This window comes from Hippocampus comes, unplaced genomic scaffold, assembly GCF_001891065.2.
Source record: "Hippocampus comes isolate QL1 unplaced genomic scaffold, H_comes_QL1_v1.1 scaffold26, whole genome shotgun sequence".
Taxonomy (NCBI): Eukaryota; Metazoa; Chordata; class Actinopteri; order Syngnathiformes; family Syngnathidae; genus Hippocampus; species Hippocampus comes.
Window position 1 is genome coordinate 24,485 of NW_017805004.1, and position 18,164 is coordinate 42,648.

The 18,164-nt window shown below is 39.7% G+C and overlaps 1 protein-coding gene across 1 annotated transcript in view; it reads right to left on the reverse strand.

The window, feature by feature from the left end:
• Positions 1-18,164, reverse strand: part of LOC109509189 (midasin-like) — a gene marked incomplete at its 3' end in the record, with an annotated part of 44,638 nt that overhangs the window by 19,249 nt on the left and 7,225 nt on the right. The window contains exons 7-20 of the mRNA XM_019859079.1: positions 17,064-17,195; positions 14,557-14,660; positions 11,912-12,026; positions 10,331-10,509; positions 6,000-6,081; positions 5,689-5,784; positions 4,707-4,819; positions 4,088-4,236; positions 3,737-3,797; positions 2,883-3,094; positions 2,702-2,805; positions 2,000-2,144; positions 738-834; positions 547-660 (exon numbers count right to left, since the gene is read on the reverse strand). Coding sequence (XP_019714638.1) covers positions 547-660; positions 738-834; positions 2,000-2,144; positions 2,702-2,805; positions 2,883-3,094; positions 3,737-3,797; positions 4,088-4,236; positions 4,707-4,819; positions 5,689-5,784; positions 6,000-6,081; positions 10,331-10,509; positions 11,912-12,026; positions 14,557-14,660; positions 17,064-17,195 — 1,703 coding nt within the window. The remainder of the gene's footprint in view (positions 1-546; positions 661-737; positions 835-1,999; positions 2,145-2,701; positions 2,806-2,882; positions 3,095-3,736; positions 3,798-4,087; positions 4,237-4,706; positions 4,820-5,688; positions 5,785-5,999; positions 6,082-10,330; positions 10,510-11,911; positions 12,027-14,556; positions 14,661-17,063; positions 17,196-18,164) is intronic.

The window sequence follows — 18,164 nt, forward strand, 5'->3', positions numbered from 1 at the left end:
TATTTTGTGTTTTTAGCCGTCCACATCAGCGCCCATCAATCGTGGTCCTCGATGGCCACTTCCCTGGATGTTTTCTATGTCTCCCTGCTGCAACATGCCTAATTCAAAAGATCAGATAATCAGCAAGGGCTGCAAAGCTGGATAACGATCTTGATCATTTGAATCACAAGTGTTGCAGCAAGGTAGGATGGGAAAACATCCAGCAAACCGGCCCTCGAGGAACAGGATTGAAGATATCTGGTCTATGTGATCAATCGAGTGATTAGGAAGTGCGACTCATGTTTCATCAGAGGTGTAAAATCCAAATAGAGAAAGCAAAACCTGTCATAGTTTGGCTTTAAACACAGGTGCTTCTACTCAACAGCTCGGGAGCTTGTTTCCCTGCCTGGTTAAATAAAAGCCCCTGGGCCCTGCATCAAACAACTTAAAAGAATTTCCTTTGGGATCATGATCTAACAAGCCAAAATGATATAAAATAAACTTTTACTGGAAAGTATTTTTTTTTCCCTCAATGTGTGCATAATACACAAGTGAAGTTGTTTTAACCTTATGATTCCATCGATTACACTCCGGTGGGGATTCAGTTTTTTTAGGTAGACTGAAACCAAGATCCGCAGGTCTCCCTCATGATCCAGCTCTTCCACATACAGCTCTGTAAACCTGCAGAGATAAAACGTTTAAGTTCATCGCAATTAAGTGTTAGGATTGTTTGCGTTCACATGTCTGCACCACCTTACCGGTTCCTAAGGCCATGAGGCAGGTTTTTTTTACCCACATCGGTAGCTGGGTTCATGCAGGCAAATAGTCTGAAGTCTGGGTGTCGAACAAGGGCAGCTAGAGCAAAACCAAGAAAAAATAAATAAATAAAATAGGCCATAAATGTAGTGGAATATTAAATTCTAAATTTAACTGTACTACTGTGGGCATTTGCAGGAAAATGAGGCTGACAAAGTGGAGCTGGTAGACATGGTGAGGTTTGTCACTCTGAGAATGGATTCTTTGCCTCCACTCAAAGACATTAAGTATTAAGTCACTGATGGAATACTTGGGCCCAGAAGTTTCCCAGATTGTTTTGAAGTACAATGTTGGTGTTTTGGGACAAAAAGAGTCATTGAACAATAATAGGGTTTATGAAGAAATTTGTTGGGACTGTGAAGACAGCTCCAAATGTGACTGCTTTCAAGTCCAGGTTCAAAACTGTTGGCAGCTGGAGTCAATGGCGGAGGAGGGATTAGAGATGGATACATCTCACAAATTCCCATGGACATACCACTCCCAAAGACATTTTTATATGTCTTTTCAGACTCCACACATTCAACCCCAGGTACATGGCTGGTACTGAATGAGTTACAAAAGTCTTGTATGAATTTACTGTGCATCACCAAAATGACACTCCGGTCAACGTCCAACAGGAATTTAAGGACATACAGAAAAGTATCGAACTTCCCAAGGATAATACAATAATGGTAACATAGTCATCACAGGTCACTCTGTAAACATCACTAAGCAACATGTGACACTAGCTAGCAATTAGCAAGCTAGCTAGACACTAGCTAGCAACATGGGCATGTGTGTGAGAATGTGAAGTGAATTTAGACAAGGGGAGGTAGCTAAAATAAAACAGATGAAGCTGTAAAATATTACTGATACATTACTCAAATTATTCGTGCAAGATATTTCTTCTACAAGACCAATTTGTTGTGGTCTATTTTAACAATTTGATACTTGATAACTAAAAACCATGCCTGTTAAATTTGCAATGACATACTTATAGACTACTGATATAGCACTTTCAAATTGACATAACTGTAGATTCACTTTTACAACTAGTATTTTATTTTTCTACCTTACTTTGTTGTGTTAGTTTACAAAGGCATCTATAAACTTTTATTATTCACAATAATAAGAATCAGACTAACAATGTAAGAATAATAATAAGTAGGAGAACAAAAACATGCAGAATTAACACCTCAAGTATCACTTCAAAAAACAAGCTTACCCAAATCTCCACGGTCCAACAGAACTAAGGATCCAGCACTGCTCTCAAGGAGTCCACTCAAACACTCTAGGGTCTCTGCTGCTGCGAGATTGATCTCATCAAGTAAGATCCAATAGCCCTTCTTCACCGCCTTGGCTAATGTTCCCTTTAAAAAAAAAAGCGTTTGAAACTGCTCCAACAAAAGAATACATTTGATGAGAATTTTATGGTTCATAACAATGACGTATTTATTTTTGCCTCCAAGCAGAATAATGATTGAATGTTTTGCACCTCAACAGTATTCGGAAATTTGAATAACGTCTCACTGACAAGGACGTTCAATTTCTATATTTGGTCTCCAGCAGGGTGCGAAATGTCCACCATTTCAGCCGCAAGCAAAGTCATTATGGATGGAGTCAATACACTCAGCTACCAATGCAACCAAGCATATTAGGTTGAATGTGACATTCATTGTAATCAGGAAAAAACAAGGTTCATATTTCAAGGCTTTTCTCTTTTGAGTATGAATGTTTTACTTATGTTTATGTGGGCTTTGTATGTTGGCTTAAAAGGAGACTACAATCATGAGAATGTATCATAAGTGTGATTGTTAAATTACATATGTTATGAATCTGATCTTTGCCTCATGACTTCTACTCAATCGAAACACTGAAAAAAGATATTTGCAATAAAAAATGGACAGCTGGATCACAAGTCCTTTACCTCCACAAAAGCAAAGATCATGGCTGTCTCACAGGCTCGAATCTGCTGCTGAGTCTGACTCAATTTTGTTGCCATTAAGTCCCACTTCTCTTGCAGTAAGGCGGCTATGCATAAAAAGCAGAGGATAAAAAAAGTAAACGGAAGAGCAGTAATTATAATTGTTTCCACTAACGCTTTTTACCATTTGATTTTCCTTGCAACTCTTTAGTGAGGAAAGATTTGCAGACGTGGTCCATGAGTTTGAGAAGGTCGTGCCAACGTTTCTCCCTGAAGCATGTCTGCACATGGCCTAGAAATGCTAGGTTTTGCTTCCTGGAGTAAGTCTGGGAAAACAGGTCCTCAAAGGCCTCCCGCAGGGGAAGTAAGATCTGCCTATGGTCAACTGGCTTGTACCTAATTTAGACAGATAACGGAGAAGTAAGTTGCAAAAAAACAGACGCTATCATATACGCTAAAACTGTGCGTATGACCTGACAGTCTTACACTGGTGTCAAACTCAAGGCCCGGGGGCCAGATCAGGCCCGCCACGTCATTTTATGTGGTCCACGGAAGCAAATCAACCATGTCAACTTGCATGATGCTAGCTAAAATCGAGACCAAAATTTTAAATTCTCACATGTAATAAATAAAAGACATATTGTGAGCATTTTAATGTAACCAACCCCCTCATTACAGTAACTTAAACAATAGTTGAATAAACCGTTACTATTCACTTTTTTAATTTGGTTTCAGTCATAACGGCCCTCCAAGGGAAACAGTAACTAAAATGTGGCCCACGACAAAAATTAGTTTGACACCCCCTGCAGAAGAAGAACATTGTTGAAAAGACATTTTAAAGAAAAAAAAGAAAAACATCCTTCTCTAGTCCCATTTTTATACCTCTGTTATTTTAATTATTATTTTACAACACACCGCATCGTGACAAAGGGTGTTGATGACTGCATGTAAATGTAACCATTGGTCAGTTAAATAAGGTTTGGATACCATGCTTCTTCCTGAAAAATGGCAGCTTCTGTGGTAACTAGTGTAACTTACCCACCAAGGAGGTCCGCAGTATCACTCTGTTGGTTCATGTTTACAACCATCAACTTATGCCCTGGAAGAAATATAAATCACCAATACCAAGGTAAAAATGGTGTGAGTGAGGTTGAATGCTGTGCCAGGATCTGCGGGTAGCCAGCAAGGTAGCAACATTAGCTTAGCCCCCATTTAAAGGGTCCAAAAATGGGTTTTGTTCTTGAATTTGGGAAAACTTGAAGAATAAATACAAGTGGCCCTAGCATGTTTGTATTGTCAAAGCTGCTCCCATAGTGAAATGTGATGATGATGTAGTACTCTATATGGTTTAAAAACCAGGCTGTTCCATTTGTGAATCCAGTTTGTCACCTGTAATTCTGGCCAGGTGTTGTACGGTGGTGGTTTTTCCCGTCCCAGTCTCTCCCACTAACAGAACAGGCTCCTGTTTAGCAATGCACACAGCCAGTCGCTCCAGTAGAACAGCAGCTGGACGAGTAGCAGCAAAAGTCTGCTGATCACTGTTAATAACAATAAAAAACATTGATCAAATGTAGTCAGATTAGAAGAAATCTAGCAATGCTTTTTAAAATCGGCCAATTCGACAATTGTGGTACAAAGGTGTTGGGCTCATGGTGCATATCTGTAATCCCCTCCAAGTTTCGCAACCTTACTGTACTTAAATTCAGCTGTTTTCAGGCTTTTCAAAATGTTTCATTTGCTCACAGAAAGAGGACAGTTTTGTTATAATAACTAGTAATTGGACCTTCTTTCAAAAAGCAAATATCCACTTTCATTTTGTGTTTGTACATGAAGCTCTGTTTGTAGTATACTTTGGTATGCAGAAGGTGATTTATTAAAACAAACTAGGCGCATGTGTTAACCTAAACAAGTTTAACCCAGGAAAAAGCGGATTTTTTTCCCCATGATTCCTGAGCAAACGCGTAGACAGAGGTGGCAAAAGGGGTTGCCGTGTAAATGAGCCACTTACATAATCAGCTGCACCGTTTCAGTCCGCTTTCGAACTAGACTCACTCGACCCACCAAGGCCTCATGCTCAGCCAACGAGATGGCAGGCTGATACATCTGACAGAAGTGTTGCACCTAGGAGCAATGGAAAAAAATGTGTTTCCAACAATGTATACCTGTGTATTATAATATTTAACAGAAACTAAGGGTCTAATTGAGAATGTTCGTTATTTTAAAACAAAAGTTCTGTATACTTTATTTATTCTACTTAATTGTGAATATAAAAAAGTCAGTCCCGAATTTGGTTTGGCAACACCACTTTTACACGCATGGACGAAGTTGTTCTCTGATAATGAAAAAGATAAATAAATAGAGGGGTGACAAAATGGAGCAACAGAGAGACAGCTAGATAAAAATCAGCCAATGAAAACAAGACATTTCTATTGAATTGCGGTTCAAAAAGATTATTTTAAAAAACAAACTGATGGTTTCATCAGGCTTAAACAAAAATGATGGTACTGCAAGAAAATAGTTTGCAGAGTACTGTATATCCCATACTACGTACAGTGGAACCTCTACTTACAAAATTAATTGGTTGTGGAAGAAACTTCTTCAGTAGAAAATGTGGAAGTAGAGACGCGTTTTCCATGTAAATGCCCTAATCCATTCCAAGCCACCCCCCCAAAAAAATTCAAATTGTTTTCTAAAGCATAAAAATGCATCAAAATATATAACAAATACATGTTACAATATTTAATGTTGTGTGTTGTGTTTTTTATTTTACTTTATGTTAACTGTTTTGTTAAGCGCTTTGTTACAGGAATGATAAGTTTGAAAAAAAGACTGAGCAGTTCCAGAGTGTATGCATGTAAATGAAAAAAATTTCATAGAAAAAAAAATGGGACGTTATTATTCGATGTGTTCTCGCTCAAAGAGTGTACACCTTTTTGGTTACCCGTGTATATTCACCTGTGTTCTTTTTTTTTAAACTTTGCTTGAAATACCTTTTCTTTGGAGATATTGAGCTTGCTTCCAATTATCTCAGCCATCCGCAGTTGGCTTTCAGGGCGAGACATCATTGCTGTGAAGCAGTCTTGAGCCTGATTGAAATAGATTGAAATAGAAAGATATTGCTTTCATACGTGGAAGCTAAATCACAAGCAAATAAAACTCTTAATCTCTTTTTCTACTTATGTACCATTTAAAACAATGTTTGGGAAAGTGGCCTTAACAGTCTAAGCAATTAAATTAAAACATGTAAACTTTCTGTAAACTGACTTTTGTCACATTAAAAATTGTGACCAAAGTCCCTTGCCTCTTGAAACACATGCTGGGCAGTGGCGGAAGAAGTGCCGTTAAAGTTGACGTTGATCCTCTCACACCATTTCAGCAAATCTCTAGGGAATGAAGAAGACACAAATTGCCATAAAGAGATGTGCAGCAATGAAATAACAGATGGGCCACATATATATAATCATTAAGGGAGTCAATGTATTTACTATCTTCTAACATTATACAATTTTTATATAGCAGTAGTCCCCAACCCCCGGGCCGCGGACCGGCACCGGTCCGTAGGTCATTTGGTACCGGGCCGCACATAAAGAATAAATAACTTACATTACTTCTGTTTTATTTATTTTGATCTCTGAATGATGTTTTATTTTGAAAAATTAACGGATACTCTGTTACAAACGTCTACAGAATGTCAATCTTGACGCAGATCAAGGCACGCTTGTCGGTTACGTCATAGGTTACCGCTAAAATGAAACCCGGCAGATAGCAAAATGAGTAATAAACAAACATCTTTGGAACGTTTCTTTGGGAAGGGGAAAAGACCCAGCCAGGAGACAGAAGAGTATCCTCCGACTTTCAAGAAAAAGAAGGCTACATTTAATAGACAGTATCAAGAGTCCTACTTAAAATTAATTAAATTAATTTATCTCAACGGGAGATTCCCACGCACCAAGCCCACTCTGCATAACATGCGGCGATGGTGAGTCGTATTTTTCATGCACTTTGCATTTGCGGCGTATGTTATTTTGAAGGCACGTTTAAACGTTACCATAGCGACCAGTGTTGTGGCCAGATAGGATGTTCCTCATGTCATGATTCGTGTTGTTATGTTTTGAAATGATCAGTTATTTTGTTGTATTTATCTGTCAAACCTAAAAGGCCGGTCCCTAAAAATACTGGCTGACAACCATGGGGCAAAAAAGGTCGGAGACCGCTGTTATATAGCACATTTCACAACAGCTGCTGCTGTAGCGAAACACTTTCCATAACATAAAATAATACAACTAAAGAAAGTGAAAAGAGTAAATGAAAACAAATTAATGATACTCATACATATACAGTAGACAACAGAAAACAACAGAACAGTGTAGGTCTCATTTTGGGTCGAATGCCAAGGAATAAAGATGTTTTCAAATGAGTTTTAAAAATGGACAGGGAGGGGGCTCGTCTAAGATTTAATGGAAGGAAGAACTGGCAACAGAAAAGGCTCGATCCCCTCTGAGGAAGCCCAGTTAGTTCTGCCACTTGTCTCTATGAACATATCTGAGTGTGCATGTCCTTGGACAATTTATGTTTCAATGCAAGTAAACTTTATTTAGCATGGCTGATAAAACTAATGGTAGTGCTGGTGGCAGCAATAAGCATAATGCAAGCGATGATTGCTAGTGGTCGTGGTAAGAAACGCCAGGCAATCTCCATGGAAACAAAGCTTGCTATTGTCAAAAAATTGGACGTTATTGAGAAGATGATTCATGTTCCACATGCAAATGGTATTGAGCAGTCAATGATCAATGCCTTCCACCTCAGCAGCCTCCCCAGAACTCTTCCATCCACCTCCTCTTCCATCTCCTCCATCTACGTAAGCTTATTTCTTTTTATTTTGGCATCCTGTACTGTCTAAAAATGTCATTAAAATATAAGTTTTAAAATGTAATTTATGTATAGACAGTATTTGTCTATACAGTACACAGTGTATATACTATATAACAGTGTTTTTCAAACACTAGTGTGCCGCGTGACAGTATCAGTATATGTATATGTGCGGCGGGAAATGATCCAATTTGTATGCCTGTGCAGTCTATCGCCCGGCAGAGTAATCATGTAGTACTCTTCCATACCAGTCGATAGCAGCAGCAGCTAGCTAATCGCCTTGTGCTTCGAGACAAGGGAAGTTTCTGGCGTGAGGGACTACAACGAAAGCTATCTTTCATTTGGATTTACTTTTACCGGAGATGCAATTGCCAATCCGTTGTGCTTGGTATGAGGTGAAAACCTCTCAAACAGCGCTATCGTCCTAAGTAGGCTTCAACTCCATCTGCGAACAAAACACCCTTCACTTCGAAACAAAAATGTGGACTATTTTGTTCGCCTGCGTGAACACATGGAGAAACGAGCAACGTGCATGAGAAAATCCGCAAAGGTAAATGAGAGACCCCTGAAAGCAAGTTAACATGTCAGTGAACTTGTGGCTAAATCAAAAAAGTCCCACTGGCAGAGCAATTAATACTTTCCGCCTGCAAAGCTATTGCAAATGAGATGTTCGGACCCGAAGCAGCTAAAGAAATAGCCTGACTGCTGTAAAAACTAAAAATAGAGAAAGACTGAGAGCTGTGGAGGAAGAGCTTTGTGTGTCTTTCATCGATTGCTGCCAGGATCTCTGATCTGTGTTCATCCAAACCATTTATCACACTGAGTGAGAATATAGAACAGATGATAAAATACTTCATTCCTATTCAAGGTGTTATAATGTGTGTGTGTGTGTGTGTGTGTGTGTGTGTGTGTGTGTGTGTGTGTGTGTGTGTGTGTGCGCAACATGAAAATTACACGTCCTCCATGAAACTCACTAGACCCCAAAGCGTAAGTCTGGCTTTCATTTGCTTTATGTCTTAACCAGCACTCGCTTGCAAGATGCAGGTGGTTAGACAAGGAAAATAAAATAAAGCTGTCGCGTGGTCTGCACTTGCTTTTCATGTGAAGGGAAGGGGGTTCATCACTTGTCAAAAGAGATCTGAAGTTTGTTATTCATGGTGTTAATTCCCTTTGATAAGTATCATGACCTGCTGACACCCAAGGTTTGCATCTCTGTTTGTTCTTTAACAGAGCGTAAAGTGATGAAAGTCTTTTATTGCTGGTGACGAACAAAAAAAAAATCCCCTTAGAAGTGCTTTTAAATTACATCAGCGTGATAGCGTGAGAGTTGGAGGTGTAGACTGTAGAGGATCTGTTTGTGAGTGATGTCAGGGGATGATTATTTTACAATGATCTAATTTAATGACGATCTCAGATTAAAAAATATATTGCTTTATTCTCCTGTCATTCGAGGGCAGTCATTTACAAATAAAATGGGAAACTCTCACATTATCTAATTAGCTAATTTAATGAGACCTGACTAACCACGTGTTGAATGAAGTGTAAAAAAAACCCAAAAGATTTTTACTTAATTCTATATTTGTACAACTGTATCAAAATACATTTCACCTGCCTGAAGCAGTTCTACTCCAACTGTAACGTTTCACTGAAGGAATAGCATGACTGTTCATTAGCCAATTTAGTACTCGACCACTCCTGCATTTGTCAAACATATTGTCAAAGGTCACGGACCGGTGGAGGAGTGGTTAGTGTGTTTGACCTCACAGTGCAGAGGTCGTGGGTTTGATCCCAGCTCCGGCCTTCCTGTATGGAGTTTGCATGATGTCCTTGTGCCTGCGTGGGTTTTCTCCGGGTACTCTGGTTTCCTCCCACATTCCAAAAACATTCATGACAGAATGTCTGAACACTCTAAATTGTCCCTAGGTGTGAGTGTGAGTGTGGATGATTGTCCTTGTCTGTGTGCCCAGCGATTGGCTGGCAACCGGTTCAGGGTGTCCTCTGCCTACTGCCCAAAGACAGCTGGGATAGGCTCCGGCACCCCCCATGACCCTTGTGAGGATAAAGCGGTTCAGATAATGGATGGATGAAAGCTATCTTTCATTTGGATTTACTTTTACCGGAGATGCAATTGCCAATCCGTTGTGCTTGGTATGAGGTGAAAACCTCTCAAACAGCGCTATCGTCCTAAGTAGGCTTCAACTCCATCTGCGAACAAAACACCCTTCACTTCGAAACAAAAATGTGGACTATTTTGTTCGCCTGCGTGAACACATGGAGAAACGAGCAACGTGCATGAGAAAATCCGCAAAGGTAAATGAGAGACCCCTGAAAGCAAGTTAACATGTCAGTGAACTTGTGGCTAAATCAAAAAAGTCCCACTGGCAGAGCAATTAATACTTTCCGCCTGCAAAGCTATTGTAAATGAGATGTTCGGACCCGAAGCAGCTAAAGAAATAGCCTGACTGCTGTAAAAACTAAAAATAGAGAAAGACTGAGAGCTGTGGAGGAAGAGCTTTGTGTGTCTTTCATCGATTGCTGCCAGGATCTCTGATCTGTGTTCATCCAAACCATTTATCACACTGAGTGAGAATATAGAACAGATGATAAAATACTTCATTCCTATTCAAGGTGTTATAATGTGTGTGTGTGTGTGTGTGTGTGTGTGTGTGTGTGTGTGTGTGTGTGTGTGTGTGTGCGCAACATGAATATCGGATAAAGCCCCTTAAAGAGGACTTTAGAAATGAATAGTGGGCTGAACCACACCTTAAGGAAAGTGTTCTACTCTCCAGCCGAGTGGAGATCTCCTCAGACTTGGACTGGTGGTTGTCATTGGGGCTTGGAGAGGACGATGGGTCCAAATGTCTATCCCCGGTGAGGTGGCAGTAGATGTCTAACAGACGATCTGCCACCATTGTCAGGGTTGGGTACTTGCTAATGACCACCTAAAAACACAGAACGGATCAAATAAAATAAAGGTCACTCTTACAACACTGAGTGAAGTTGGAAAGATACAATACAGTGCTAAGTCTTGTAGGTATTCTTAGTCTTGTTTTCCTTAAGGTGTATCGGGACTACAGTGAGATTTGGAGCTCAACGTTGGAGATCTCCGCCACTGGGGGGAGGCCCTCTTACTAGGAGGGGCAACCCCCCCCACCCCATCAACAGGGGTAAGGGGTTACATAAGTGAAGGCCTCAAATGCCTTGTAAGTTCAAGTTTTGATTGACTTTTAAGTTGAATTAACAGTTGCTGTTATATATGTCATGTTCTGTCCACGGTGGGGTCTAAAAGGATTTTTCTAAAGGAATCATTGTGCAAGATAGGTGTATTAGAATAGAAGAATATTGGACAAGAAACACCTTCCATCAGGGGTCCCCAACCGCCGGTCCGCAGGGCATTTGGTACCGGGCCGCACAGAAAGAACTTGCCTTAATTCCGTTTCATTTATTTCGGAATACGAAATATGTTTTATTTTGAAAAATTACCGGATTCTCCGTTACATCTGTCTGTGTCACGCTTGACACACGTCAAGGCACGCTTCTCCATCACGTGACAGATTACGCTAAAAACAAAATGCCTGAGCTCACAAAATGCGTAAAAAAACTGCTGGAGATCGCAAATGACGGCGGACCTTAAAGTACGTTCGAGACAACTGGATTAAAGTTATGGCTGAATACTCTGAGATCGCCACAATAGCACTGTTGCTATTTCCGACATCCTACCTGTGTGAGACGGGGGTTTTCTGCAGCAATGGCGACTAAAAGAAAATTACGAAGTAGACTGGACATAAACCACACACTTGAGGCGTCATTGTCTCCTATTACCCCGAGATGGGACCGTCTGGTTGCAGAAAATCAAGCTCGGGGCTGTGGGGAGTCGTCATTTTCATGAACTTTGAATTTGTGTTGTTTCGTATTTTGAAGGCATTAAACATTACCATAGCGATCAGAGTGTTGCGGCCAGATTAGACGCTCCTTGTGTTTATTATTATATTTCGAAAACACCACAGTTTTCATGCAGCTCATACCATATTATTTTGTTGTATTATTTCCGCCACACCTTAAATGCCGGTCCCTGAAAATATTGTCTGACATAAACTGGTGCGTGGGGCAAAAAAGGTTGAGGACCCTTGCCTTCCATCACAAGAACATGAAAGTTTGACAGTATGGATACACCAAAATAGCTAGTTTAAACAATGTCTTAGAGAAATGTGGGGACAATTAAAAACTGAAAATTGAAATACAGAAAAAAAAATGTACCTGTATTACCGCTAGACTTGCTAACCCATTTAATTTTAACTTCTGAGAGTCAGGTTTTAACACTGCATTTTTCATCTCAAAACTTACCGTCTTCAATTCTTTCCTTGTCATATTACCAATCTCCAGCTTGGTCCAGTACTTATCCAGCAAAGCTGCATTGGAGTTTGTTGGTTTGTGCCAGCTGCCACCGCTGTAATTCATTCTGCAAAAAAAGCCAAATCTTAAATACAGCTGTTTGTAGTACACAATAAATCTTGACAATTTTTGACTACTACTAGTACCAAAATGTAATTCAAAGCAACATTTTCACACCGGGATATGTAGGTATGTGAGAGAGAGAGAGAGAGAGAGAGAGAGAGAGAGAGAGAGAGAGAGAGAGAGGAGAGAGAGAGAGAGAGAGAGAGAGAGAGAGAGAGAGAAGCGCAAGCGTGTGTGTTTAGTCCAGTGTTTTTTTTTTCTTTTTCGAGCCAAGGCACATTTCTTTCATTAAAAAAGTCCTACGGCACATACCTGAAAATGTGAAAAAAGCTTATTTTAACAATTAAGTGTTTTTTTAACATTGAAAATGAATGCAATGTTATGACACATTGAATCGGAATCAAATCAACATCAATCCAATATTTGGTGCATTCATTTTAATGGCAAGTAAAATATAGTCAATTAGAACTTTAACTTGCTCAGGATCGGATTTTTTTCTGTGTGACCGTCAGTTCTTTTTCTCCCGGTTGTTTGCGCTCTCCCGCAATATTGTACCAATCCCTTTTCCCATCTTGAGTCTCTGTATAATTCCAACATCATTCAAATGACTTTTCTGCTGAATGTGTCGCATTAGGTAGTCCAGCTTCCATTTAGTCCGTATTTTTTCCATCAGAAAATTTGCTTACAGCTTAAGCTTTGCTGCATGTTTTGCAGAGCAGACCTTTCTCGCTCGAAAAAGAAAATATCTCACCCAGTTTTACTGCTTGTTCTTCTATTTGCACATACTCCGACAGCCATTCCAACTTAAAAGAACCGAAGTTCATTCTTATTTTGGTTTGGAGAGTCGACGTATCACGTTCACTGCCCGGTCGTTTCGCCACGATAAAGGATGAGCAATAGTGTCACTTATCGCTGCCGCACTGTTGTTGTTGTTATGGAGCAGAGAACATGCGCAGTTGCTGTCAATGCCGTACTGATTGGCTGCATAGCGTCATTGCATCGTATCGTGTGATTGGCTGCAACACCTGTCACTCACTGAATTACACAGCAAATTTATACAGAAAAAAAAGTTATATATCTAATTCATTTGCAGTGCGTTCACTGCGCTGGATTGGTTTTCTTGTGCGCTGAGAGTGTGCAACCAGTGTGCAGTTGCGCAGCTTCGAAGGAACATTGGTGCCGTTGCATCTACAGTAAACGTAAATCAAAATGAAAGAAACCTTTCATTGTATTGCCTCGCGTCGGAAACGTCGCTTGTCTCGAAGCATAAGGCATTTACTTAGCTGCTGATGCTCCCTAGCAGTATGGAAGAGTACTACATGATTACTCTTCCAGGCGATCGACCGCACAGGCATACATATTAGAAGTAAAATCTTAAACCCAAGCCCAAACCCAACCCGGCCTAAAATGTCAATCATTGTTTCGGGTCGGGCTTCTCTCTCGCTGACTTTTTTAAAATAAATATGTTTATAAAAATGTATACTAAAACGATGCGTGGATACTAAACTAAGGAATACTTGTTTTAAAATAAATAATTTGGATAAAACAGAGAAGGCGCTGTAATGTAATTGCTATTTAATTCAAAGAACTCCTTCCTGTCTTGATTATCCACCCGTCATTGTTCTTCTTGGTCTCTATGCTTCTCTCTCTTAAAAGTGCCGCGCTAGATTCTCTTTAGGACGTACTGCTGCTGTGGTTTATGGCCCAATTTTGTGTTTCTGTCGGTTTTGGTTTCGTTCATTTTCGGGCCCTTACGGCTGTTGCTCATCGTGGCGTGTGTGCGTGCATATGCGCGCGCATTGGTTAAGGACAAATCTTTGAGTATTTCCTTCATCTGCTGCAATCCGGATGAACCAGAAGGAGCTATTTTTGTTTAAAAAAAAAAAAAAAAAAAAAGAAAGAAAAAGGGGAAAAAACCTAGATGGATAGATTTTTCATGACATCTAGCTTTTGTCAGAAGTGTCGTTATAAGCTTCCATGGAGGCGTGGTTGAATGACTGAGAGGGGCAGCTCTGCACTGTGGAAAGACCGTGTTTAGCCCGGCTATTTTTCCAGCCGTAGTTTGTCGCTAGCTAGTCCAGCACAAGATACCGTAGCATCAAGCTTTCCTACTGTAGTTTCAGAGCAGCAGAAAGCACGGGGTGAGTGACTTTGACCTGGACGATGCAGCTCCTCCAACTCTGTGGTGGACGTGCCACATAATGCCATTTTCACACAAAGGCTAATACAATGATGTAATAAACAAGCGTTACTGCAGTGGGTCCAAATCTATACGATTAGCCGAATTTATGTCTCCAGGATATAACGCCCACCCCTAGTGCCTGTGTCCGTTTTTTAACCCAACTATCAGTTCAAGCATTTCTCATTACTGACAATTACTGTTACACAACATCTAAGAGAACCTAGTATTTCTAGACGACTAGAACTTTGTAAACTATTTAGAAATGTTATTACAATGAGGGAAAATGACATAACACAAGGATAGAAATGTAATCAGAGTCAACACATTTAGATTAATTTCATGATTTCCATACCTTCTTGTGGCAAAGAACTGAAATCCAGGTGATATGTCAATGCTATCTTCCCGTCCTGGAATCATTAATGTTTTGTTCTCCATCAATGGAAGGAGTACAGATATCTTAAAACACAAAAAAGTAATTTCAGAGAAAATAACTTGCTGGCAAGGACAAGAGAAACCTTATGGAAATAGCAACGAAAGAGCAACAAATACTCTCACACTTGTCAACGAGTTGGCCTCCCGCATGTCATGCAAATGTCAGTGCTCACAGTTTACAAATGAACTGAGATTAAATTTCAAACAGTTTAACACTTTAAATTTAAATTTTCAAGTGCACTGCTGCGGTTTTGCAATGCTTCCGGCGCCATTTAATTGTGGGAAGAACACATTTTTGTATCCACTCAAAATGGCAAGTCCTCAGCAGAAGGCACTTCAGTTTGCGAAAAAAATGGCCTTGTCACAGTGCTGCGTGCTTTTAGAAGAGAAATTGGCACTGATCCGCCCCACTGTGAGAGCCTTTGACACTGGGTTAGACTATTTAAAGCAAGCGTGGGTATTGCGTTTGCTATTGACTGGTACCTTGCAAAGGTGGTGTCGGTCCATCGCATGGTCTTAACTCAATCACTGCTGGGCCTCACAGTTTTATGCTATTGATACAGCTGCCTGTCAAAGGTGGTGACTTCAGTTTAAAAAATTACCGTATTTTCCGCACTATAGGGCGCACCAAAAAGTCTTCAATTTTCTTCAAAGCTCACCGAGCACCTTAAAATCCGGTGCATCTTTTGTATGGTCATTACGGTAATACGTCGACTCCAAGATGGCTCCTTCCTGGATCTTTTGTATGGTCATTACGGTAATACGTCGACTCCAAGATGGCTCCTTCCTGGAGACATGCTTCCAATGTTATAACTTGCTGTTGGTTCAGTGAACTGTGTCGCTGCTTTATTAAATAAGTTTGTGTTGCAGCTCCGAAAAAAGGAGAGCTGTGGTGTTCATTTTTTAAAACAGCTTCAACAAATACCGGTACGTCTTTGTCTGTCTCCGTGCCTTCTTCGTTCAACTCGAGAGGCGTTCAAGACCGCCTCCAAAAAACGTAAACTAACGATTACTTCCATGAAACTACAAAAATTTAAAATAATATATCAAAACTGAAAAGCAAGAGAGGATATCACAAAATAAATTCTATAGCCCCCCCCTACAGAATTTATATTGTGATTTCATCATTTGTGAATACACAACAAAGGAATAAGTAACTACGACTGACACTTGTTGTGTTATTCTGACTTCAAGATGGCGCCGCGAGAGTGGCTGCCTTTCCAGCAGCTCCTATTTATTTTGTTCTTCTACTTCTTCCTCTCATAACTTTGCTGCTGTGAAGTGGGAATTTCTCTGTTGTGAGACTATTTAAGGTTTTCTTATCTTATCTGATTGTACTGTTGGATCTACGATAAAGGAAATGCCAATGCGTTTTTCGGAGGCGGTCATAAACACCTCTCGAGTTGACCGTAAGTTAAGATGGCACGGAGACGGACAGACGCACCTGTATTTGTTGAAAAAAGGAGAGCTGTGGTTGTGGTTTTATTTTATTTATTTTTTTTAAACAAAGACTTTATTAATGGTTTCACAGTCTCAAAAAAACAGGTAGTTTACGTCTTTGTCCGTCTCCGTGCCTTCTCTTCCATTCCACTCGAGAGGCGTTCATGGCCGCCTCCGAAAAACGTAAATTAATTCTTACTTCAATGAAACCACGAAGAAAATCAAGTGAGGAAATCACAAAATAAATTCTGTAGGGGGGGGGGGGGGCTGAAAAGAATTTATTTTGTGATTTCCTCGCTTTATTTTCTGTTTGGATGCATTATTTTCAATTTTCGTAGTTTCATTTAAGTACAGTAATAGTTACTTTCCATTTTTCAGAGGCGGTCATGAATGCCTCTCAAGTTGAATGGAAGGAGCGGAGCATCATCTAGTGGAGGCATTGTAGATTGCACCTTTTAATGCTAAGCGTCTAATGTATGAAAAAAAATTACAAAATAGCCATTCATTGAAGGTGCGCCTCATAATGCAGTGCGTCTTTTAGTGCGGAAAATACGGTAAATAAAATAGATTCCCTTCCTGCCATTGTGAAATTTGTCACTTGACTGACATACAAGACAGCGCGCCATCCACCTGTTGCATACAAAGGGGCTAACTGGTAAAAGTAGCAGTTTCCATGTTGTTTTGTCTACTCTAAATTTAATAATTAAGTATAAAAATGATAAGGTGATAAATAAAGTAGGTACAAGTAGGGGTGTACACCCTATTGTTGCTTGCAATTTAGACAGTTATGGCTGTGTTTTGAGTTATTTAGAGGTGTCCGTACATTGACACTGTCATACAAGACATGCGCTGACTATTTCTCAATGTAGAGAAAAATTGTTTCTTCCTTGTTGTCCTAAATATGTGAGTGTTGATACCGTTACGAAATACTGCAAGTTAAATTAAGGTTGTCATATAAATAAACGGTTTCGGGATTTTTAAACTTACCACATCTAGCGGTGCATGATCAATGTCTTCCAACAAAATCCACAGTCCTTTAGAGACAGCCTGTGTCAGGGTTCCTGGTTGCCATACGAACTTCCCCGGTATATCAGTGCAACGATACATCCCTAGCAGTAGCTGGAAAACACAAAAAAAAAAAATCGCGACTTAAACATTCATTATGGACCTGTTTGTGCAGCAATCGTTGGGTAGAACTTCTGCTAAGCAGTAGATGCTATATTGCACAAGTGTGAAACTCGAGGCCAGGGGGTCAAAATCAGCTTATCATTTTATGTTGCGAAGGCAAATGATTTGCATTGACTCCACGTTTCTTGCCAAAGACAAAGTTGCAAATTGTCTTCACTTTTAACCCATGTGCTGCAGTCGATCTAAATAAGTTTATATAACGCAACATACAATTTTACAAAAATTGTAAAAGTATTATTCCTGAATATTTATTTCACTTTCAACCACTCGACATGTTCAGTGGCATCAGTGCTATACATACACATATAGTTCTTATTTTTTTCTTTGTATTTTTGCCCTCTATGGACAATAAAAGCGGTATTGTGCTATGACCAAAACATAAATATAAATCTATATAAATAAAACATGAATTGGAATATTTCATATCACACACTTTTTATGCTGTGTCTTTGATTTAAAGATGACAATACGCAAAAATCTACAAAAATTGTAGAAATTGTAACATATGGGGTAACCCATGTGTTACAAACATCGTAGAAATTGCAGCACAAGGGTTTTTAACAATGTTGAGATGCTGCAAGCATTTTTCGTTATCAATACACCAATTTAAAATAAATCGAAAAATACTTGAACATATTTTTACTGGCTTCCGATTTCAAAATGTATCCAACAATGATACTGTACGAAGCGATCATACATTTGCTGTCATGTGAATCCGCATCCATAGCGGCCCCCCTGAGGTAAACCATAAACGCGATGTGGCCCGCAACAAAAAAAAAAAGCTTGACACCCCAACTGTATAGTGCAGAGATGAAAGTGGACTTTTCTGAAAATTCTGGAAAAAATAAATAAATAAATGTGTGTGTGTGTGTGTGTGTGTGTGTGTGTGTGTATGTGTGT